Source organism: Mesoplodon densirostris, chromosome 10 (genome assembly GCF_025265405.1).
Source record: "Mesoplodon densirostris isolate mMesDen1 chromosome 10, mMesDen1 primary haplotype, whole genome shotgun sequence".
Classification (NCBI taxonomy): Eukaryota; Metazoa; Chordata; class Mammalia; order Artiodactyla; family Ziphiidae; genus Mesoplodon; species Mesoplodon densirostris.
The window spans coordinates 41,281,954-41,306,372 of record NC_082670.1 but is presented as its reverse complement, the minus strand read 5'-3'; the positions used below and the strand labels follow the sequence as shown (position 1 = coordinate 41,306,372).

Genomic DNA, 24,419 nt, shown 5'->3' with positions numbered 1-24,419 from the left:
CAGGCAGATTCCCAGGTCAGCTTACAAATGCGAGTTTTGCCTTTAGTGTGGCTGGTCCCAACCCATTGATCATGCTGTTACTGTGGGTTATCGAAGTTCTGACTCCCAGGTACTGGGAAGATACTTCATGCTGCCCCAGATGGGGGTGAGGGGGAGGTGAGATGGGTGTCCCTGGGGGCCCTGATGCCTGCTAAGCGTTCTTTTATGCAAAAAAGTAAGCACTTCTCTCTTCACAGCCCACACACAACTTTTAGGTACAGATTTTGTTTGTAAGTTGGAGTATGCACATTAAAAGACAAACCTAGGAAGTTTATAAACACTGCAAATGTGACGGTAAATACGACTCTTGAATGCTTCCTAATATCCCTCTAGTGTCAGCTACCTGCTAGCCTCTTCAGCTACTTAGTGGCAGAGGCATTATCAGAATTGAAATCTGTCTGACTCCACGGTCCACTTCTTAAAATACATTACACCAGGTTTTGGAATATTTACAATGTATGAGATTTCATCAAATCTCTTTTTACAGAGTTCAGACTCCCCAGGTTACAGAGGTGTCAGAAAAACATTTTAAAGGAAACTTTTTCTGATTTTTCTTTTTTGCCTTTCAAAGGCAAGAAGGTCAGTTGTGCTCTAATTAGCAGGTAAATCCATGAGAACTTTGAAGTATACATCTTTATTATTTATAAGTGGGGCTTCCCTGGTGGCACAGTGGTTGAGAGTCCGCCTGCCGATGCAGGGGACACGGGTTTGTGCCCTGGTCCGGGAAGATCCCACATGCCACAGAGCGGCTGGGCCCATGAGCCATGGCTGCTGAGCCTGCGCATCCGGAGCCTGTGCTCCGCAACGGGAGAGGCCACAACAGTGAGAGGTACGCGTACCGGGAAAAAAAAAAAAAAAGAAAATTTATAAGTGTGTTATTATCATGTGTAAAACCAATAAGAACTGAGATGGGATTTATAAAGGGCTGGCATATCATTCATAGTTTGAACTTCAAATTACCTATGTAGGTTAAGAATGCTTACATGACTAATTAGAAAATGCATAGCTTGTTAATCAGTAAGCTTATGATCCTATAGCAAAAATAACATCCTGAGCTATAAATCTAGAATGGACAAAAGCATAGTCATTTGAGTCTAATTGAAGGTTCTGTGTATCTTTGGATGAAGCGCTTATCTCAGTTTTGTCATCTGTAAAATGGGGATGGGGAGAGTAATACCTTCCTTATAGAGTTAGTAAGATTAAATGAGATAATGTTGTTGGAATGGTTTACAAGTAAGTGCCTAGTCTTTTAAGTAAGACTCATAAATGTTCACTTGGAAATGCTTAAGTACCCAGGATATCTCATTTAAATAGCCATGGTTATTTGGGAATGAGGCATTCCATGTTTGCCGGTTTTTAACTGAAACTTGCCCATTCAGATATAATTGTATTCCATTAGCTTAGTAATTGTTTATGGTATTTCTGTTTTTTGTGTGTGTGTTTTTGCGGTACGCGGGCCTCTCACTGTTGTGGCCTCTCCCGTTGCGGAGCACAGGCTCTGGACACGCAGGCTCAGCAGCCATGGCTCACGGGCCCAGCCGCTCAGCGGCATGTGGGATCTTCCCGGACCGGGGCACGAACCCGTGTCCCCTGCATCAGCAGGCGGATTCTCAACCACTGCGCCACCAGGGAAGCCCTGTTTATGGTATTTCTAAACTGCATTTCAGAATCTAAATTGTGTTTTTTGTTTTTTTTTTTTTTTTCCGGTATGTGGGCCTCCCACCGCTGCGGCCCCTCCCGATGCGGAGCACAGGCTCCGGACGCGCAGGCTCAGCGGCCATGGCTCACGGGCCCAGCCGCTCCGCGGCATATGGGATCCTCCCAGATCGGGGCACGAACCCGCATCCCCTGCATCGGCAGGCGGACCCCCAACCACTGCGCCACCAGGGAGGCCCTAAATTGTGTTTTTAAAATGCATTATTTGACAATGACTTCTTAGAATAAGGTATTGAGCACAAATTACTCTGAGAATTCATGAAGATTCCGTAGGTCACTGTGTGCTCTCTGTATACGAAGCACAGTTGCTGCATCTTTCTGTCTCTTGCTGTCACTGTGGACGTCAGTTTATCAGAATTTACTGATGTGTCTAAAGCACGGTGGTGAAATCCAGGAAAAAGAGTGAAATATGGTTAGAGCTTTCTGGTGATTTTCTTTTTTTTCAAAATTACCTTTTATAACAAAGAGGTTCATTTTTGAAGGTTAGGGAACCAGAAAACTGATTGTGTGTACAGTTGAGCTTTATATAACATGGATTCGAGCTGCACTTGTCCACTTATACATGGATTTTTTTTCAATAAATCACGTACTAGAGTACCACATGATCCAGACCATAAAATTTATATGCAGATATTTGGCTGTGGGGAGAGTCAGCATCCCTAACCCCCTCATTGTTCAAGGGTCAACTGTGTATTAGGAATTGAGGCTAAGAATTTAAGCTTGGCTTAAATGTGAGCTTGGCTATCACTTCTGTTTGGGATTTTTTCCCCCTGTTCATTTCATGTTATATAGTTTTATGTGGACTTTCTTTTTAAACCAATTTCATTGAATTATAATTTACATACAATAATATGCACCCATTTTAAACATAGAGCTCAATGACTTCTAACAAGTGTATACAACCAGATATCTGCAACCACAGTCAAAATAAAGAAATAGGAAACATCTGAGTATATATAACACTTCCATCACCCTTCAGATGTTCCCTTGTGCCCTTTGCAGACGTGTGAGACACACAGCACCCCAGGTGATTCTGATGCTTCAGGCACCATCTTTGGGAAGCTGCCCTAGATAATTAGGGTCATTATTTATATGAAGAGAAGGGAAGAGAAGGGAAAGCATTCCAGGCAAGTGAACAGTGTAATAAAGGCAGAAAGGTGAGAAATAGCATTGGTGTGCGAGCGTTCTGTGCCTGGTGGTGTTGTCAGTGCGGTGAACAGGTAGGATTAGTTTGTAGAGGTTTTTGGATACGTAGAGGTTTTGATGTACTTTAAATATGGCGAAAACACAATGGGAGGAAAATGTTTATTCCTTCTTCACACCTGGCTCCCCTAGAACATGTTTCTGAACTCCTGAACAAGTTACTGTGACCCCACCACATCACTGTTGAATTCCTCTTTGTGAAGAGGAATGTCCAGGATATCACTTCTAAAGGTACCACTTCTAGAAATGTCTAGTACTGGTGTTAGCACATGTACTAACTAGAACTCTGTAGCTTCATTTTGAAGGAGAAACCTAGGTAATGTTCAGTGTAAGGCCCCGTATCTTGAGAAAAGATGTCAGAATATTATCTGAGCCTCTAACATAGAATTTGTGTTTCTGTCTAGGAAATCTTTCATTATCTAAGGTTTTCTCCTGTATTTTCCTCTAGAAGTTTTATGGTCTTAGGTTTACATTTAGGTCTGTGATTCTTTTGGAGTTAACTTTTGTGTGTGATGCAGGGTATGGATTTTTGGGTTTGGTTGCTTTTGCACAGTGCCCCAGCACCACTTGTTGAAAAGACTATCCTTCCTCCACTGCCGAAGGCCCTTGCACATTTGTCTAATATCAGTTGTCTATGTGTGGTTTCATTTCTGGACTCTGTACTGTTCCATTGCTCTATTTGTCCTTATGCCAATACCACACTTTTTATTGCTATAATTTATAATAAATTGTGAGATCAGGTAGTCTTACCTCTCCAACTTTGCTCTTTTTCAACTCATTTTGACTCTTTTAGGTCCTTTGAATTTACACGTGAATTTTAGAACATCTTGGCAGTTGCTACCCAAAACAAACCCTACCAGGATGTTGACTGTGGTTGCATTGAATTTGTAGATTGTTTGGGGAGAATTGACATCTTAACAATGATGCTTCCAGCCCATGAACAAGTATATCTCTCCACTTGTTTAATTTCTCTCATCAGTGTTTTGTAGTTTTCAGTGGACAAGTCTTTCATGTCTTTTGTCAGATGTATCACTGAATGTTTCGTATTTTTTTATTGTAAATGGTATTACTCTTTAAGTTATAATTTCTGATTGTAGTTGCTACTATATTAAAATAAAATTGATTTTGTGTATTTATCTTGTATCCTGAAACCTTACTATACTGTTTTTTTTTTTTTCTTTTTTTTTTGCGGTATGCGGGCCTCTCACTGTTGTGGCCTCTCCCGTTGCGGAGCACAGGCTCCGGACGCGCAGGCCCAGCGGCCATGGCTCACGGGCCCAGCCGCTCCGCGGCATATGGGATCCTCCCAGACCGGGGCACGAACCCGTATCCCCTGCATCGGCAGGCGGACTCTCAACCACTGCGCCACCAGGGAGGCCCTACTATACTGTTTTTGAACATAGGGAATACAGTTCTAGTAACTGTTTTAATGTCTTTGCTAACTCTATCATCTCTGTCATTTAAAGTCAGGTTCAATTGACTTTTTCTCTACATTTTGAATAGGTTTCTCTGCTTCTTTGCATGCCTGGTAGTCTTTGATTGGATGCCAGACATTGTGAATTTTACCTCGTTGGGTGCTTGATATTTGCGTGTTCCTAAACGTATTCTTAAGCTTTGTTCTGGAATATAGTTATTTGGAGATGGTTTGATCCTTTCAGGTCTTGCTTTTACAATTTATTCAGCAGGTCCAGAAGAGTGTCACTTTAGGGCTAATTATTCTCTTCTGCCAAGGCAAGGCCTTCAGGGGTACCTTCCTCAATGCCCTGAACTAGGAGTTATTCCTTTCTGGCAGGGGATGGGGGGGGAAGGCACCCTGTCACAGCTTTGGGTCCTCACCTCTCATGTGTGGGTCGATTTACTACTGAGTCCTTAAGGGGGGGACCCTCTGCAGATCTCCAGAATTGTCTGTGCAGCTCTCTTCTCTTTGGTACTTGGTCCTGTGACCTCTAAGTTACTTGGTTTCCTCAGATATTCAGCTCTGTCTCTTCAATTCAGGGAGTCCTTCCCCCCACCAAACCCCCACTCCCACCCTGGGCTCTGCTTCACCTCCCTGCCCATGATCTAGTGCCTCTCACCAGGCAGGAAGCTGGGGCATTTGTAGGGCTGCACTCACTTTAAAATTGTCCCTCCTATCACAGGGATCTCTACCCTTTGTTATCTGATGTCCAGTGTCTTGAAAATTCTTTTATATATTTTCTCTCTTTCTCTCTTTTTTTTTCGGGGGGGGGGGGCAGGTGTATGTGAAATTGATCGCTATTACTCCATCTTGATCAGAAGTGGAAGTCTTTCTACCTTTTCTTTGAGCTCTGCTCTCCTTTGTCTATAAACTTTGTCCAAAGACTAGCTACCCTCATGGTTATATCTCCAGCAACCTAGATATAGCCAGGTTTTTAAAGTCAGGATTTTCTTTGCCTTTATGCTGTAATGTTCATCACTTAGTACCACTGTTATCATCCTATGACTGGGTATTTGGTGGAAACACAATTATTTTGAAGTTTGCATACATGTTTAAGAATGGACTAACTTGGGGCCTCCCTGGTGGCGCAAGTGGTTGAGAGTCCGCCTGCCGATGCAGGGGATACGGGTTCGTGCCCCGGTCTGGGAGGATCCCATATACCGCGGAGCGGCTGGGCCCGTGAGCCATGGCCGCTGAGCCTGCGCGTCCGGAGCCTGTGCTCCGCAACGGGGGAGGCCACGGCAGTGAGAGGCCCGCATACCGCAAAAAAAAAAAAAAAAAAAAAAGAATGGACTAACTTGAAGATGGGAGTGCAGCCCCAAGTCTTCCTCCAAACAGTTGTGTGATCTTAGATACAGAACTTAAATTCTTTGGACCACAATTTCCTCATCTGCAAGAGTAATCAAAAAATTCTATCATTTGGTTTTGAATTGCATGCTTTTATATGTATACATAATTTCTAATTGTATCTTTTAACAATTTGACTGTTTCAGAATGCTTTAAATGCCACACAACTTAAAAAAATCAGGAAATGTGTACAAGAGATAGTAGAATCCGTTTCGTTATCCCATCACCTTTTGGGTTTTAGGATTTTTCAAAGAGAACGTACTTTACTGGCTACTGAAAAAGTAATCTAATTACAAACCCATAGATATTAGGTTTCTAAAACCTTTTCCTTAACTCCCTAAGTAAACCTGTTTGAACCCCATAATGTTTCTATTAAAAAAAAAAAAAGCAAGATATTATCGCAGACTGTTTCCTTCAGAAAAACTGAGACTTAAGCTTCACTTACAGGTGGCAAACACTAAAGGCTTTATTTCCATGATGGATGACTTTTAAGTATTTATTGAGTGACTCCTGTTTATCAAGGACTTCCTGTGGTAGGTCATGGGGTTGAAGAGAGAAACCAAGAAAAAGGAGAAGCTTCCTATCCTTGAAGAACTCCAGTGGCATGGCAGGGTGGGGGGACAGGCTGGAGGAAGGAGGGGAGGAGTTTGCTCTCTGCCTGGAGATCCTGGGAGTCTTGGAGATGGGGGGCGGAGTGGGGGACCTTCTGGGAGGATCTCAAAGGGAGACAGAGAGCGCAAGGGAAGGGTGCGTGCAGACGTGCGACTGTGAAGTGCCTGAAGTTGAGGATCACTGCTGTGGCGTGGGACCGGAGCAGGGCAAGGGGAGTGGCTAGAGGCTGAGGCTGTCGAAGGTCCTTTTTTGGGGGGGGGGGGTTTTGTTTTTGTAATTAATTTTTTTATATTGGACTATAGTTGATTTACAATGTTGTGTTAGTTTTAGATGTACGACAGATTGATTCAGTTATACATATATCTTCTTTTTTTGAATTTTTGAATTTTATTTTATTTTATTTTTATACAGCAGGTTCTTATTAGTTATCCATTTGATACATATTAGTGTATATATGTCAAGGTCCTTTGTAATGGACCATGCCAGGAGACGTGGTATTGTCAGTCCTGGAATCGTACAGGGAGACTCATCCTGGGTCTCTTCGGCGGTGGTGGGGAAAACGGGCTGGGAGGGTAACTAGATGCTGGGAGCTCCCACTGCAGAGGTCACCTCGATGCTGAGGGAGGGGAGAGAGTGTAGCCTGTGGGGATAGTTCCTGGGGAACTGCTTGGAGCTTCTGGTTTGGGACCTCCTAGGTGAAGGAGCCCAGTGCTCATACAGTGGAGATGCCGGGTAGACAGTGCAGAGGGGGCTGGAGCAACATCTGAGCTGGCTGTGTGTGTGGCAGGGCAGCCACGGGCCTAAAGATGGGGTTAAAACCAAGGAGGAGAGCGAGATGACTAACCCAGAGAGGAAACATGGCCATCCCCTCTGAACCCTGGTGATACACACAGAAGGACCTGGACGTGTGTGGGATCTGGAGAAGGACCAGTGGGGGCAGTAGAACTGCCCTGGGGGCAGTAAGGATGGCAGGCTTTCGAGAGGGGTGCAAGGATGGAAACGGAAGTGAAGCCGGAGTTGGCCGGTTAGGGGACTGGAGGCTTTGGCAGCGACCTATCTCGAACATACTAGAACTTGGGAAAAGAGCAAAAATTGGTTTCCGGCCAAAATAAATGGCTCAGAGCCCATGCATGTTTTCACAGCTTGTAGGGTCCTTGAAATCTTGGTTATGATTTTCAGAAAGAAACAGAATTGAATTGGGAAAGCATATGCATTTTGGTTACTTAGTAACCATGGGGATTGTATATTGAAACTGATCATAAAGGATTGAGTAATTTAGAATGATGACCCTAAATCTCCTCCACTTAAAGGCTGGGTTTCTCAGACATTGTTTCAGATGTTTCAGAAGTTAAGGAAACATAAATAAGCGTCAGACTTCTAGCCAAAAGAGCACATCTTTTATAGGTGTCCAGAAAACTTGGTTATCTGGGTTGGTATATTTTTGCAGCATTCATATGGCCACGGCTCTACTCTGTTGGACACTGTTTGGAGAGCTTTCTGTGTTCTTAGATGTTTGTGTCTGTTATGGTCAGGATTTAGTAATTAAACTTATTTCCACAACAAAATTACAAAAGAACCCCCAAACCAGATGTTTCTAATTACATAAATGTTCACACAAACCCACTGTCTTGTCTCCCAACCCCCAGGCCCTTTTTTCAGTCGTTTGGATTTAGTTAACACCTTCCTTTTTTTGAACTGGATGCTGATTTAGCAGAGTTAAAAGAAACCCTGAAGGCAAGAGCCTCCGTGAAAGTTTACATTTTTTAATTTAAAATGTTTTTTGCTTGAAAGGATACGCTGAGCACTGTAAGCCTCAGAACAACGTTAAAGAGGTTATTTGGGAGTGCTTCTCTCATTTCCCGCTAAAGCGTTCGCGTATTTACACAAGTCGGGCACTTGGAAGGCATATTGTCCAACACACCGTGCGGCAGCAGCCCTGCCTGTGGTCCTCCCTCCATGGCTGTGTGAGTGGTATCCAGGGCTCAGGAGCCGCCGGCCCCAAAACACAGACAGCGAGAACTAGGAAGCAAGCAAAAGCCCTCTCAGTACAGAGTGCACACACTCTACTCCTGGAAGCCTGTCTCAAGCCCTCACCCGGAGATTGCTCACTTTACACACAATTCCTGCAAGCTGGTCATTTCCTTCCTCAGTTCAGGATGAACTACAAAAAATCAGTCGAGGCAGCAATCAGAGACCACGTCGGAGAGCAGCTTGGAAAAGCAGATCTCGACACAGCAGCCGGTGCCTCCCAGGGCCTTGCTCTGTTGAAGAAATGAAATTTCCCTGAGTCTGAAGCCCTAATAAAAAAGTGGGAGTATGTTTAGTATCTTCCTATTGTAGCAGAAGAGGACGTAATCAGTTTTAGAAAGATTTCCACTGCTGTATGCATACAGTTTAAGAGACCATGTGCTTAGAAGGGGTGAGCTTTAGGTAGCAAGACGATGCATTTGAAAAAAATTCCCTTCCTGGCAATGCAGTGTGTGTACTGCCTTATCTTTGAGAGGGAAAGAAAAATGGATGGTTTTATACCACAAGAACTTCTGGAAGAGTTTAATGACAGACATAGTAGTTTAGAGTTGGAAGGGACACTTTGTTAGATTAGGACATGTTCCAAATGTCCATAATTGTAATATTTGTGAGGACAGAGGGGAAATTAAGACTGCTCTGGCCTGGGCAACCACTTCCACGACTCCACAAGGCACTAGTGTGGGTGGCACCCCTGGGCGTGGGACAAGAGAGGTCCTAGTGTTGGGGGCTAGCCAAGGTTGCTCTGAAGAGGTGGCACTTGACTAGAGCCCGGCAGGAGCCAGCTACTTGAGGGGCTGCGGTCAGAGCTTCCCAAGCAGAGAACAGCGGTGCTGTCCAGGCCCTGGAGTGCTTGGCTGGCGGAGAAGCAGAAGGAAGGCCTGTGTGGGTGCAGCCTGGGGGTCGGGGCTGGAGTGGAGGGGCGGCACACGTGGTGAGGGTGCTAAGATGTGCTGAGTTTGAGCCATTTGAAAGTGTCCCGGAGGAGGGTGACTTGACCTGTGCCAGCTGTCGCAGAGCTGGCGGTGTTCTGCACGAAGTCTTTCCTTTTACTGAGACCGCGAGCACCTGAAACAAACGCTGCGCGAAACAGTATTTGGGTGAAATAGTACTTCCTTTCCCATGACTGACATATTCTGGTATTTATTCTACTCATTTCAACGTTTTTTGGTAATGTTGATTACAGGCCACCACGGACCCGTAAGAACACTTAAAAGACACTGTTCTACCTCAATACGTGTGTCCCTGCCCGAGAGCTAGAAAATGATCACTAACGCGTGAGGATACGTGTACTCAACTACCACTTTAGGCACTTGACACGCATTATTTTATGTACTCCTCCCCAGGGGCCCCTTGAGGTAGGCGTTATCCTCGTTTTATAAAAGAAAAAAACACAGATGTTACTAAGATTCAGATGAGGCTCCAACCCGAGGCGAGGCTGGAGGTGGAAGGGAAAGGAGTGGGGGGTGGGCTGCTTTGGTAAAGGTCTCGAGCAACAAGTGCAGGCTTCGGTGTTCTTGGTTACCAGATGACCAGTGGTTCCCTCCTAGTGAAATGCCAGCTACACTTTCAGATCTGAAAAGTCGAGGATGTGTGGTCAGTTTCTCGGTCCGCAGGGCAAATGCTAACAGGTTTAGCGATGTGGCTGCGGCCTTTCCAGCTAATCTTCTGCTGGCAGCCTAGCCCTGTGAAAGGGCAGACATGGATGAGCCTCTGTGGGAATGAGGCTGACCTCACTTGATAGCTATGCTGCCAGGCGGACCTTGTCCTGGGCAGCAGGTAGTGGGCCAGCATCAGAGCCCCAAGTCAGGAGCTCTGGTTTATCTCAAACAGAGATTGTAATCCTTTCCCGTGAATTCCAGGTATGGCAGGAAGGAGTTTGTATTAGCAAGTCTGCATCCTGCAAACCCTGTCTTCAGCAGGTCAGAACTGGTCTCTTGGTGGGACCTGCCTCAGCATCCAGGCACCATCAGATGCGGTTATGAAGGAGACCCTCACTGTGGTGGAATGGCATTGGACTTGGAGGTCTGGAATCGCTGTCACCTGCCCCTGGGGGCCCAAGGGCCCCTCCAAGCACAGCAGTGACTTAGGAGTTGCATGTCCTGTTTTGGCACTGGATCTACGTCTCTTTAGAAAGCATCACCCTCCCTTTGTTGGGTGGGTTAATCTATCACCAGTTCCTAAGAACTAAAGCCCTGAATTTCTCATCTCTCGATGGTGGTCCCTGAATTTGGGCCAACTTCATCTCTAAACACACTTACAGGGACCTAGTTTGCTTTGTCAGTCACCTGCTCCAGGAGTGCCTGGGGCCCTGAGCCAGCCCTGCTGAAGCCCTGGGTTCTCCTTTACCTCGTGGGAGTCCTTCAGGGGCCCTGACCTCTCACTCCCTCACCGCCCCCTCCCCACCGAAGCGCTGCAGAGCAGTTGGTCCAAGACACCCTCTCTTGTCAGCCACGTTGACCAGGACCCTGTTCTCAGGAAAGAAGCGAAGAATTCACTTGTCCTCAGAACCCAGAAGCTATAGTACTAACCTGCAAGTGTTTTGAGGTAAATAAGAACTATTTATATTTACAATATTATTTCTTTAGGAGGACGTGTCTTCTGGCTTAGGTTTCTAAGTTGCAGAGTGCCCGTGTTGGTAGCCACAGCAAACATCTCCTTTGGTAACTTCACGTGATGTGCTCTCTTTTGTGAGGTTAATTTGTGGGAGCAGACTGGTTGGGTTCTACTTTGGTTCAGAAATAAGGTAGGAGTAACTTAGCCTGGTCTTTGTAACCATCAGAAAATGAAAACTGACACACGCCTGAAGTGTAGTGGCATGGTTAAAAAAAATCAGCCAGTGTCAATTCAGAGGCCCAGAAAGTAAATGTCTCACACCATTTGTAGGACATGAAAGAGCAGATCGGCATGCAGGGCTTTCCTTTGCACCAGCAGTAATGCATCAGTAAGTGTGTCCAGATATAATTCCAAGAGGTGGTTTCTCTCGGGTGCTGTCCAGTACAACTTCCTGCAGTAATTGAATTGTTTGCAATATCCAGTTAGGGACTTGGGAACTGAAATTTTTATTTTACTTTAATTTAATTTTATTTTTTATAAATTTATTTTATTTTTGGCCGCATTGTGTCTTCATTGCTGCTTTCTCTAGTTGCAGCGAGCTGGGGGCTACTCTTCATGGAGGTGCGCAGGCTTCTCATTGGGTGGCTTCTCTTGTTGTAGAGTACGGGCTCTAGGTGCACGGGTTCAGTAGATGTGGCACATGGGCTCAGTAGTTGTGGCTCACGGGCTCTAGAGTGCAGGCTCAGTAGTTGTGGCACACGGGTTTAGTTGCTCCACGGCATGTGGGATCTTCCTGGACCAGGGCTCCAACCCGGGTCCCCTGCATTGGCAGTCAGATTCTTAACCACTGCAACACCAGGGAAACCCTACTTTAATTTTAAATCTAAAAAGGTCACACATGCCTAGTGTCTACCATAAAGGAGAGGGTGTTTTTTTTTTTTTTTCCTTTCCTTTATTGAAAGGTGTCATTGGCCCCTTTATGAGATTCATCACAATTTTTCCTGCTCTCTCTTGAATCTTAAAATTTTTCACTGAGGCTTCATACTACTAATCTTGGCATGTGAAGAATTTGTTTTGGTAGTGATTCAAGGAAGTTACTTTACGTAATCGTATAGGAAATTCATCATTTTACGCAGTGTTAAAATTGAGATTAATGTATTATGCATAAAGAACCTCCTGCTCTGTTAGCTGAAGTCCTGGTGTAGGACACTGGAGGAAGACCAGGCCAGGGCAAGGCCACGTTTATTTTGTGTAAACTTCCCTGGCGTACACCCTGTGTTATTCTGTGGTAGGAAATGGCATTTCATAGTGGGGGAAAAGTCAGAATATAGCAGATATTATAAGAATTTGATGTAACTTTATTTTTGGCCTGTGTGTTTCTTTTTTTTTTTTTTTGAAGTATAGTTGATTTATAATGTTGTGTTTCAGGTGTACAACAAAGTGATTCAGTTATACATACATATATATACACATACATATATATGTATACACATATATATATTCTTTTTCAGATTCTTTCCCTTATGGGTTATCACAAAATATTGAGTATAGTTCCCTGATGTAACTTTAGAGTAAACTACTAAAACATTTCCTTTTAGGGAAAATAGAGCAGTTTAAAATAACATTTCAACAGTTAAGAGTCTAAAATGTCACCATATACAAAGGGTTCCTGGACCTGTGGTGGTCACCTCAAGTTCACCCACTGTTTCAGGCACAGCTGCTCTTCTGGTCTTGCCACACAGGTCTTCCCTATTTCACTACAAGTGATTTTGAAACCAAGTAGCATCACCATTGGTTCTAGCACCCCTTTGGGTGCTCCAGGCTTGAGTATCTTGCTAGATACGGAACTGGGTGCCATCCAACTGGGTGGTTGAAAGTGCTCAAAAATATTGGTCATTAGTATTTTGCTGTGTGAGAAAACCATCTTCTGGGCAGAAGGCACAGTCACTAGCTTTAAAACAGTTTACAGTCTAGAGGCGGGACTACTGTGACATGGTCTCCAGGGGTGGGCCCAGTTTATCTGCATCTCTGGGCAGCCAACCAGGTGATTACGCTGCAGTCAGGGTGGTGGTCAGGGGAAGCACAGGGGTTGGGGGTGGGGGCTGTATTTATGACGACCCTCTCCTTTGCCTGGCCACCTCCCTCCCCCCAGGAAACCTTCTGATACCCCAGGCGGGACCAGACCCTCCTGTTACACGTGCCCCAGACCATTTAGCTCCCTTGAGTTACTGGCTGTCATTTCAGCCACCTGTGAGCTTGACAGAAGGAGTCACATCCACCTGGCTCTGTGCAGTGCCCCCAGCCCCTGCCAACCGCAGGACTTTGGGTGAAAGGACAAAGAGTGTGGAGGCAGCAGGATGCTGTGTTTCAGCACTGATGGGTCATCAGCTAGTTAGAGCCTTATCACCAGACGGCTGCGGGCTTGTCCAGGAGTCGGTGTAAGGAGAAAACCAGGTCTCTTAGATGGAATGGGTGGTTCCAGCCGAAGTCAAGACTGCTTACTGCTTGGGCCGGTGGAATGGAGGAGCTGGCCCTGAATCCTGAATTGTGAATTTCTTTAGGGTGGCTGCGGACCCCGCCCTGCAGCCCAGTCCTCCTGGGCTGAGTTACCCCGCACCTTCCCCCTCCTCGGCCTGACCACCTGGATGCAACCCCTTCTCCAGGGTGTAAGGAGGCCAGAGTCTTCATCCCGGTGCCTGGGAAGCAGTGTAGGACCTCACTGTCCCCCAGGGACACAGTGATGGGTTCCCTCTCTCCAGAGGTCAGACGCATGGTAGGTTAAATACTTTAGAGAGGTGGCCCAGGGACCTTTGTATAACATTGTTTCAAAGGAATTTGAAAATTCCTTTTTTCTAATATACACAGAAATTAACAGAGGAACTTTCTCAAAGTACAGTCTCCCTAAATAGGGAACTGCCTGTAGCTGCTTCTGAGTCTTATGGAACTAGATTGTTTCCAAATTAAGTGCTGTTTTCACCTCAGCGCTGATGACTTGAACTCATCAGTAAGACAACTCTCTCGGTCTATTCAGGATGCTGTAGCAAATACCACAGACTGGGTGGCTTAAACAACAAACATTTACTTCCCACAGTTCTGGAGTTTGAAAAGTCCATGGTCAGAGGTGGTGGTAGATTTGGTTTCCAGGTGAGGTCCCTCTTCCTGGCTTACAAAAGGCTGCCTTCTCGCTGTGTTCTCACACAGTGGAGAGAAATCATCTTTCTCATCTCTTATAAGGGCACAAATCGCCTCACAAGGGCCCCACTCTCCTGACCTAATTACCCGCCCCCCCAAGGCCTCTTCTAAATACCATCACATTGGGGGTTGAGGGCTTCAACATAAGAATGGTGCGGGGGGCACTAACATTCAGTCCATAACAACAACTAATAAAAATTCATCAAAAGTTTATTTTTGTTGTCATTTAAACCTGCCAGGCTATTTCCCTGTGGTTACTAACATTTTTCCCCCCTTTTATATTTCTTAGCTGAAGGGCAAACCAGTCTCTTGAGTGGTACTATTTCTGTGATAGGGAGGGCTGACTCAGATGCCTTCCACCTGGACGGTGGGTCTGCAGACCAGAGCCCCCCTCAAAGGAGGTCTCCCCAGCCCCAGCCCCTCTGGACCCAGGCCTCCTGCTGGGCTTCCGCACTTTGGTTTGTTTTTAAGGCTGGGATCTGGATTTCCATGTGAAATGTCAGGTAGATAAGGTAGATAGTGGATGTATTGTTGCTTGTCTCTTTTATAATAAGCCAAACAAAGTACTTTCTGGGGATTGGTCTGCCACGTGCCACAAGTTTGCCATCTCTTCTCTGTCTTGGGGTCTTGTGCAAAGGGTGCTCTCAAGTGTTTGCCTGAATGGTCCAGCTCCAATCTTTTCACTTACCTATGGATGATGTGTGTCTTATTTTAACCGTAAACAGTGAGTCACAATCTTCACTATTAATACCAACTATCATGAATTACAGCACGCGATTTCAGGGAAAACAAATGCAGGTTCTATTTGCACTCTGCCCAGAAAAGTCTTACTTTGGTATTTCACTCTTGATTTTTTATCAGAATTCCACCAGGTATTGTTATGAATGCACTAGTGCACCTTGCATTGTAAATTCTGTATGAGTTCAGAGTGGGGAAGTGGTCTTAAATTATTCCTGAAAAACCAAACCAAAATTGCCAAAACTCCTAAACTAATACCTCTATATTGGTGTATTTGATTTGGATTTAACTGTCCATTAGTGAGGCTCATAGTGGGATGATTAAATAACCTACCAGTGAGGAAGGATAATCTACCTTGATTAGAACGCTCAGGTAACCCCTTTCATAAACTTACAGTAAGCCCACCAAGGAAATACGTTGTAAAATGCGACTACTACTTGCAACTGCGATTTACAGAATCCTGGCTTTGAAATACTTCTTTCTCGAAGTACAATTTGTCAGAATGGGCATCTTGACCTTTCTATAAGGTATTAAGTAGAACAGGGGAAGACGGAATCACGTAAGAGCCCTTGTCCTCCCACAAGGCCACTGTTGGCCATTCTCTCCAGGTTTTCGCATTATGCAAACCTCACTCACTAAGCACCGTTGTGTAAGCAGATGTGACTCCTCAGGACACTGTCATCCTTTCCAACCTTCACGTTTCCCTACTTTTCCTAAAGGTCGCATCAAGCACGAGTCTGGAGGAATGTTCATCTTTCTCTCCTTTATTTCCAATAGGTGGAATACATGTTGGTATCTTTTGATCATGAGAATAAAAAAGCCCAACTGGTACTGTCTGGAGAGGAACTTCTTGAAACTCTGCAAGAAAAGGGGGAAAGGACAAACCCAAAGTAAGCTGATGTACTGAAGGCTTCTTTGAGGGTTTCTGAAACTGTTAGAACCACTGGAATATCATCTCTCCTCCCACGTACAGGAGACAGGAGAACACAGCAGTTTAGGGCTCTGGCTCTGGTTCCCAGTTGCCTGGGTTCAAATCCTGCTTCCTCTGCTTAATAGCTGGGTACCCTTAGGCGAGGTACTTAACTTCTCTGTGCCTCAGTTTCCTCAACTGTAAATCAGGGATAATAATAATACCTACCTCTTAGGGTGTAGACATTCCAAATACGTTAGTAAGCACTTAGAAGAGTAAACTCAATATAAAGTTTGTTTACTATTTAAATATTTTTTTTAAAAATTGGCAGTTACCAAGATCACAAACCATGGTGTCAGAGAAAACTTGCAGATGGGTTTTGCTTGGCTGGCAGGATGTTTTTTAAATATTTCTTTATTTCAGTAGACAGAGGTGAAGGGGGCATGTACCTCTAGTTCATTTTTCTACCCACTAAGTTTTGGGAGGCTGGGTTTGCATTTGGAACCCAGTCTTAAACTGAAGGAGGCCTTAAATCCCCACGTCCTTCCCTGCAGAGTGGACAGGCTTGCTTGCCTTGGACAGTGCATGCCCTGTGTGTGTCTCAGTTATTTATAAATATTTTAGACCCAGCACTTGTAACCCTTACGTAGTTGAAAAGCTGTGGAAGATTAACAGCCACTGGGAATTGTAAAGAGTTCTTGGCTTCTTGTATACCCAGTGGTTTCTAAATTTTTGGAAGCAACTTTTTCAAGACTAAAAATGGAGCAGACTGCGGCAGAAGAATAAGATGGACTGAAACCTTTTCTCCTCTGTAGCCACCCTACCCTTTGGAGACCAGAGTATGGGAGCTACATGATCGAGGGGACACCTGGCCAGCCGTACGGAGGGACCATGTCTGAGTTCAACACGGTCGAGGACAACATGAGGAAGCGCCGCAAGGAAGCGACATCTCTACTGGGGGAAAACCAGGCCCTCTGCACGATCACTTCGTTTCCCAGGTTAGTCCCTGTGTCAACGTGCGTGGCTGGCATTTCAGAGCATCCGGGTATCAAGAGAGCAGATCACAACCCAGCACTTGACCCCACAGCTCTCATGCTTTGCAGACAGTTCATCCTCATCACACCGTGTCTGGTAGAATCTGTAACATTAGAGCTGCAGGCAGAGTCACATGCCAGCCTCTGCCAGTGGTGGTGGTGGCCAGGGGGACTGTGGAAGGACCCGAGGGCCACAGACTCCGCAGGCCGAGCGGAAGGAGCAGTGCACAAGGAAGGATGTGCGTTGCCCCCCAGGTCAGATCAGCGGACCCCCGATGGGGGGCTGACATCAGTGCTCCCAGGGTCTGTTGATACATATTAACAAAGAACAAGGGAGTCACTGGGTCATGTTTGGATTGTGCTGAAAAGATTTAGGATTTGTCATCAAATCTAGTTATGGCTAAAGTTTCATAAGAGTAAATATAAGGTAAATATGAACAGTGAAATTCTGCCCTTAGCTTAGTATGAGGTACGTAAATATCACACAATTATAGGTAGGATCTGTTGCAAGAATGCAGTTCTGCCAAATCGTAAATCTGGTTATCTCTGCTAGATATCTGTCAGATTGTGGCAAAGTATGCTTACCTCCCCAAAGTTCAAAAGGACTTTGGGGATTGGTATCCGTGGCCTGGAACACTCTGAACTATTTTTATGCCTTCTTTTTTTTTCCTGATAAATGTCCATGATGAACATAGGCATTCACAGTCACACCACTGGTCTTAGGACACTTAAAAGGAATTTTCTTTTTTAAAATCTCCATGGTCACATATAAATAGTTGAAACCTTATTTAAGCAACTCATCAGACATTTAGAGAAGTATCTTTTTCCTTCTCTTAAGTTATTATGAAGGGAGGAGAGTTGAGCTAGGAATAAGTTTTATTCTAAAAATCTAATTTTTTTTAAAAAGCCTAACCATATCTTTTATGATGAGAGGGTATTTTTGGATTTGTAAACAAAACAAAGATAATAATTATTTGTTTGTAGAAGCCTCACCTTACATCCACAGTTAAATGATAGGGGAAGTTTTATTTCGGAATCAAGAGGGAGAGGAAGGAAGACTGAGTTTCTTCAGTGTAAACAGAGTGATTCTCTTTCCGTAAACAGGTGCAACTGTAGTGTGGCCCAGTAACCCAAACAGTGGTCATGTGACTGTTTACATTTAAATCAATCCGACTTGTATACAAAGAGAAGTTCAGTTCCTCAGTCTCGTTCGCCTCTTTCCACCTGCTCAGTACCCATCTGGGCAGTGCAGGTCGTGAGCATTTCCATCCCTGCAGAGGTTCCGTTGGATGGTGCTGGTCTGGAGGAAAAGTGGGGCTGGGGGTGCCGGTCTGAGTCCTGGCTGCCCGCTTCCTGCCAAGTACACACGTGCTTCTCCAGCCTGATTCCGGTCAGCAGAGAGACCCCCAGATCTCAGTTTGTCACTCTCTGCAAGGGCTTTTCCTAAGGCTGCAGGCTGTCAGTGAATAATGTACGGAGCTGCAGGAACTCTGAGGAGCCCCATCATAGCTGGGGCTGTTTTCCAGATAAGTTCGGCAAGTTCAGTTGTTGTTCACAAGGCGAACATGGGCGGCCAGTTTTATAAAACGTGAGGTTGAAAATAAGGCACCGGCTAGTCTTGGCTCCCAAGCCAGAAGTTTCCCACTGCCGGTCTACACCCTGCTTTGTTTCTCTGTTGGAATTAAAGCTCTTCCTCGGGTCAAGTGAGATAATAGGGTTGGGTTTCAGCCTCCAGAGGGAGATCTGGGGGTGGACAGGGGCACCGGCAGAGAACCTGCCTGATCTGGACGGATTCATGAGGTGCCTGGCAGAGGCAAGAAACAGGAGGCCTGTCCCAAGTCGAACCAAGCTGATGGGGAGGTGGTGGTGTGAAGGGGTCAGAGCTGGTAAAGGAAGACGCCTCAGAAACTGCGTGGGGGAAACAGCCAAGGCGGCCAGGACGTAAGTAAGTGCTCTGCAGACCCTGAGTGGACGGAGGCTTCTGATAAAATCGGCAAAAGGGCTGCAGTCACAAGGGAAGAGCTTGGTGAGCAAGACAGACTGCAAAGGCGTGGCTGCAAGGGCCACAGTGTTTGCAGAGCACCTGTATGCCAGACCCCTGAAAAAGGCAACGTTACATGTGCACGTTTTTAATCCCTGAAGACAGATTCTATCTCTTTAGTTCTTCAATTTGTTGTAGATTAGGCTGCCCTGGGTTCACGCTGCCCGAGTTCAAGCCCAACCCAGTAGAAGGAGGAGCTTCCAAGTCCCTCTTCTTTCCTGATGAAGCGATAAACAAGCACCCGCGCTTCAGGTGAGTGTGTGGATGACTTGGATCCCTGGTTCCCTGCCCTGGGGGTGCTGTGTCCCTCCCGGAATCATTACTGAGTGGCTCCTGAATTCCAGCTCCTGTGGTAATTAACCAGAGGAGACAGCTACGCCTGTTCTCAGTCCCCCAAGGCTGCTCGGTTGGTGCTGCTTGTTTCCAGGCCGGATCTGCCTGTTTTCCAAGGGATCCTAAAGTTGTACACTTAACCACAGATGCATTTCAATCCTAGTTCTGTTAACACCTGTTTGGAGAAGCTTTCTTGTCATCCTTTTTACCTTTTCCTCCTCTGAAAATTACCTCCAGTATCTGTGGTCTTCTCATCCCACTCCATATACCTTGACAATAAGGTAAAATATGTACAATACCTGTGTATATAATAGGCACGCTCTACCTTCTGTTCCACTAACTTCTAAGTCTGTTAGTCTGTAGTTTCAATTCTAGGGTTTCAAGTTGCTTCAGGGCCCACACCAGTCTGATCTTAGCTTTGTACCTTTGAGTCTCACCTGTCATACTGAACCCGGGCTCCTGACCTAGAGTTAGGGACCTGTGACTTCTCAGTGTTCATTCCTGTAACAGGTCTGCACACCTGCTACGTGCAGAGTCCGTGGGGAAGATAAAGACATATAAACATAGTTTCCAACATCAAGTGTTGATAGTGTGCCAAGGGGAAGGTGGAGATATTCAGCTGCAAGAAAAGGTAGATTATGACAGGTGTCCAAAGATGGTAACACCAGAGAGAGGAAGGTGCTTCTGATTGAGGGGGTCAAAAGCAGGCCTCCTGAGAGAGGTGGCATTTACACCGCCGACAGCAGCACTGCCCAGTAAAACCATAATGCAAGCCACATGTGTAATTTTAGTAGTAATTTTCTGGCCACGTTAAAAAAGTGAAAAAGGTGAACTTACAGTGTATTTTATTTAACTCTATATATCCAACTTGTGACCAGTATTTTTTAATTATTAATAAGTTTTACTTTATTTCTGTACCAAGTCTTCAAAATGTGCTGTGTGTTCACCCTCAGAGCACATTTTAATTAGGACTGGCCGCGCGTCCAGTGCTCACAGCCACAGCTTGCCTAGGGGCTTCTGGATCAGACATCGCAGGCTGGAGGATAGTATTAATGCTGCAGGATGGGTGGAGGGAGTGATGAGGTTCTGGGGTCCAGAGATGCCCGGGGAACATGAGCACCACAGTTTGGCTCAAGTCTTTGGACTTAGCATGGAAAATGTTAGAAACATAGGGTGAGGCCAGACCACGGCAGACCTTGAACACTTGAGCTTGGTTTGGTGAGTCTCACGGAGCCGGGGATCAGGGCTTGGGCAGGAGAGAGAATGACATTCTCAAACAAGAGCCAGGGGACATGGTATTAATGCAAAGCCTTCTTTGAGGAAATCCCCTCAGTCTCTCGGTCCACACGAATTTTCGGTAGGGATGTCTTAGAGGATTAGTTTGAGGGAGGATTTCATTCTGTGTACTTGCATATTGTCAAATTCTTCTTTTGCATGATGGTTCTTAGGTGACCAACTTAGGACATTTGTTGTCTGTTTTTTAGTACCCTCACCAGGAACATCCGGCACAGAAGAGGAGAGAAGGTTGTCATCAACGTCCCAAGTGAGTCTACAGAGGTGGCAGGTGGGAGGGCCCCCCCCATTGTTGTTAATCCTTGACTCTCACCCATTTCTTGCTCTTTTCTTTCTTTTTTTTTTTTTCCAATTAATACTGCAGTATTTAAGGACAAGAATACACCATCTCCATTTATAGAAACATTTCCTGAGGATGATGAGGCAGCAAAGGCTTCTAAGCCCGACCACATTTACATGGACGCTATGGGCTTTGGGATGGGCAATTGCTGTCTGCAGGTATCATTTCAAATATCCAGAGAGGCAAGCTGTCCTCATCCGTTTCTATTTATTAACTTCTTTTCTTTATATGTGCATGTTTCCTTTTTAAAAATCACATTTTAATCAGGTTGAAATAGTAGTTACTACTTCTTTCTGAAAACCAATGAAGTTATCTTAGTTAATTCACTGGAAGTTATCTCTGGACAGAATTTACGGAATCTACAGTTCACTACAAAGACATAGTTGTTAATGAACTTAAAATGTGAAATATTCCGCAGTCACTGTCTCTGTTCTCTCTGTGCCTAATTTTTGCTGCCATCTAGTGACTAGCTTTGAGATTGTAAACATTGCTCAAATCTTACCATTTCTGAAAATGAATTCTGGATGCACTCCAGTGAACTTGTGATCCAAGGGAAGGGTTATTTGGACTTTAAATTTTTATTTTCCTGCAAGGCCATCTAGTTGTATAAAAAGAATAAATATTTAGCAGCCCATGTTTGCCTTGCCCCAGGCTAAGTTTCACAGGAGGTATTGTAAAATAGCCTTTCTGTCAATGACTTGGTTAAAACTTGCCCTGGATCTAATCAGATTACTGGCACCTGTGGCAGGGATGGTGTCCCACCTCACAGGGGACCTGGAGCGGGGAGCAGGAACCCATCAGGCTGCCCACAAGCCTGTGTCTGGGCTTTAGCTGTGACTTCTCAGGTATTCGGGTAACTCACCTTCTTCTGGTCTCGGTTTTCTCAACAGCTGAAAGAAGGGTTTATATTAAGGCTGCTTCTAGGTCTGTCTCTGAGCCAATATTCTTTAATTGTTTTTATTAACAACAGTATTGGTTTTAACCTTTAATTTGTTTAAAATCATGTTAGAACAGAAGTAAAAGTGGCACAAAATTAAAAGTTTCAAACTGAAAATTTCAAAAGAAAAAAAAGGGCCTCGTTATTATCCAAGGAGATTTTATCCAGTTCTGATTATTTGCTGATTGGAGCGGTGTGAAGCCTCACCCCACATGAGCACCCCCCAGCCCACCCCCAGCCCTCAGTCTGCCTGCCCTCCACACGGCTGGGGACCCAGGATCCCATCATTTCAGGCAGCTGCACACAGACACACACCTTCTTGCACATGTATCTTGGATGTGTTTATTTTACAACTATGTGTAATCAAAATTGAATGCCAGAGTCAGATTTTTACATGCTAAGTGTGTTCAAATAACCATGGCCAAGGATACCATTTCCCGTGCTTTCCCTGACTTATATAGGTGGTGTAAAACGTGTCTTCCAAACAAACCTAGGCTATGAGTTTCCTTCCAGATGGACACACTTCATAAAAAAGAGACCTGTTGACTTTTAACTGCCTTATCTGCTTCCCTATCTTAATTCCAAATATTTCTAAAGAGAACCATTAAGCTCTAGAACTTAGAGTGCACAGCTTTAAAATCTATCAGTGCTCTTGGAGGACCGATTGCCTTTTTTTCTTGGTTTAATATTAAACCAGGGTGTTTTGCCATGGACAGCACAGTTGCCCCATTCCAAAGGGGTAGTCTTTCCCTTGAAACACTGTGTTTACACAAATAAATATGTCCTAATGGTAGGTAGTTTACATTTTTATTGCTTGTAGATACAGTTTTCCATCCAATTTAAGCTTTGTCATGGGTTTAAGGTTTTCTTTTTCTCAGTGGTGTGTCCAGCCACCCCACTTTCAATACTCCACTTAAAAGTCTTTAGCACAGATAATGTAAGTATATGGTAAATGAGACAAATTCCATCAATCACCACAGAAATCTCTGCTTTATCTCTTAAGAGGAAAACTAGAAACTACTTATTACAATAAGGCAAAAAAATGGTTTCAAAGTTTTTGTTTGTTTGTTTTTTAAGGTTAGTGAGCATCTTACTGTACAGAACAAAAAGTACTTCAACTATATTCAAATTCTTGACTCTTGGTGGGGGACTTGGCAGGAATCATTTAATAAGTTCATGCACATTATGATAGGCTTCCCCCCGCCCCCCAAGAAAATCCTATGGCTTCAACACTGGGTTCTGGACAAATTTGAGATATTTAGGTTTCTAACATCAATTTTCCATACTTTCTCTTTTTTTTTGCCTCATCAGTTTCCTAGTGACATTGCTTCTCTTCTTTATATGATAGTTTAAAAGGATACCAGAATCCAAAACCGTTCATGTATTCGTATCTTTTTTCTTCCCCCACTTAAGCCATTACCACAGTGATGTCTCAATGGCTCAATCAGCCCTGGGGTAAAGAAGCTAGTTACTAAATATACTTAGATTAACTAAGTCGAATCACTGTTCTAACTCGGCTATTGAATTCCAGTTGCCAGCTTTCTTAAGCATATTTTTCTAGGGTTGACTTTTTCAGAATTTGCCTGTGAATTGTCTAGTATATACTAGGCCATCTAAGAGAAGCCAATCAAAAAACTGAAAAGAAAAAATGCTTATCATAGGATCTTCTTAAAAACAAAAATAACAGACTCTAAAATAGCTAAGAGTAACTCAAAAAAGGACCTAAATAAACTAAGAGATGTATGTTCAAAAGGATTCAGCAGTCAAAACACTTGGGGGAACATTTAGGTATTCCTAATCTCAATCCATATAAGTTTGGGCTGTAGGGTCAGCTTTTCAAGTATCCCACCATTTTATAAAAATAAAACTTATCTTTGCTCCTGTGTTCTCCTCTTTAGCACCCTCTTTCCTTCAAGATACTCTATTCACTTAATAAATATTAAGGACTAAGTGGATGTCAGACCCTGTCCTACACACTGGGGATAGAGAACCGCAAGGCAGACCCCTGCCCTCCTAGGGCTTACACTTTAGGGGTGGGGTCACAGCAGATAAGCCTGTAAATACTCTGCTCGCCATCTCCCCCACTTCTCATTTAACTCTTACCCACAGACAAGCTGATTTCTGCATTCCCACCTCTTGGCACAAACTGCCCTGGTTTGGGTTATTAGTGACCTGTCAGTTCTTCTCAGTTTCTGTTTTCACCTTTGACATTCTTGCTCCTTTACACCTGTGACACAGCTCTTCTCCGTGTGTTGAATTAATTTGTAATGGCTGGGTACCTATCATTATGTTTTAATTAAAATATAGCACTGACTTAATAATTCACATAGAAATGGTAGGAAAGTCAGGACACAGTAAATGGTCTGAGTCATCGTTTTCTGTAGTCAGTCACCACACTGACGTGAAATGCCATGAATTCAGCGGTGAGACCCTTGAGTCTCCAACAGAAGTCCTCTGCCATTTAAACAAAAGCCAAAACAAAACAAAGAAAAGCAAAGTTGAGACCTGGCTAAAACTACTGGAACTAACAGGTTGCGATTAGAATAGTAAACATTCACTCAGCTGCTAGTTCAACTATTAAGCACTTAAATTATTTACTGCACCAACACAAAATCCAAACTGTCATTATTAAATAACAACAGGACAT

General features: G+C 44.5%; 1 protein-coding gene across 1 annotated transcript in view; it reads left to right on the top strand.

The window, feature by feature from the left end:
- Positions 1 to 24,419, top strand: part of GCLC (glutamate-cysteine ligase catalytic subunit) — a 39,968-nt gene that overhangs the window by 3,647 nt on the left and 11,902 nt on the right. Inside the window, exons 2-6 of the mRNA XM_060110744.1 lie at positions 15,662 to 15,774; positions 16,610 to 16,792; positions 19,008 to 19,121; positions 20,687 to 20,745; positions 20,860 to 20,993. Of these exons, the coding sequence (XP_059966727.1) occupies positions 15,662 to 15,774; positions 16,610 to 16,792; positions 19,008 to 19,121; positions 20,687 to 20,745; positions 20,860 to 20,993 (603 nt within the window). The remainder of the gene's footprint in view (positions 1 to 15,661; positions 15,775 to 16,609; positions 16,793 to 19,007; positions 19,122 to 20,686; positions 20,746 to 20,859; positions 20,994 to 24,419) is intronic.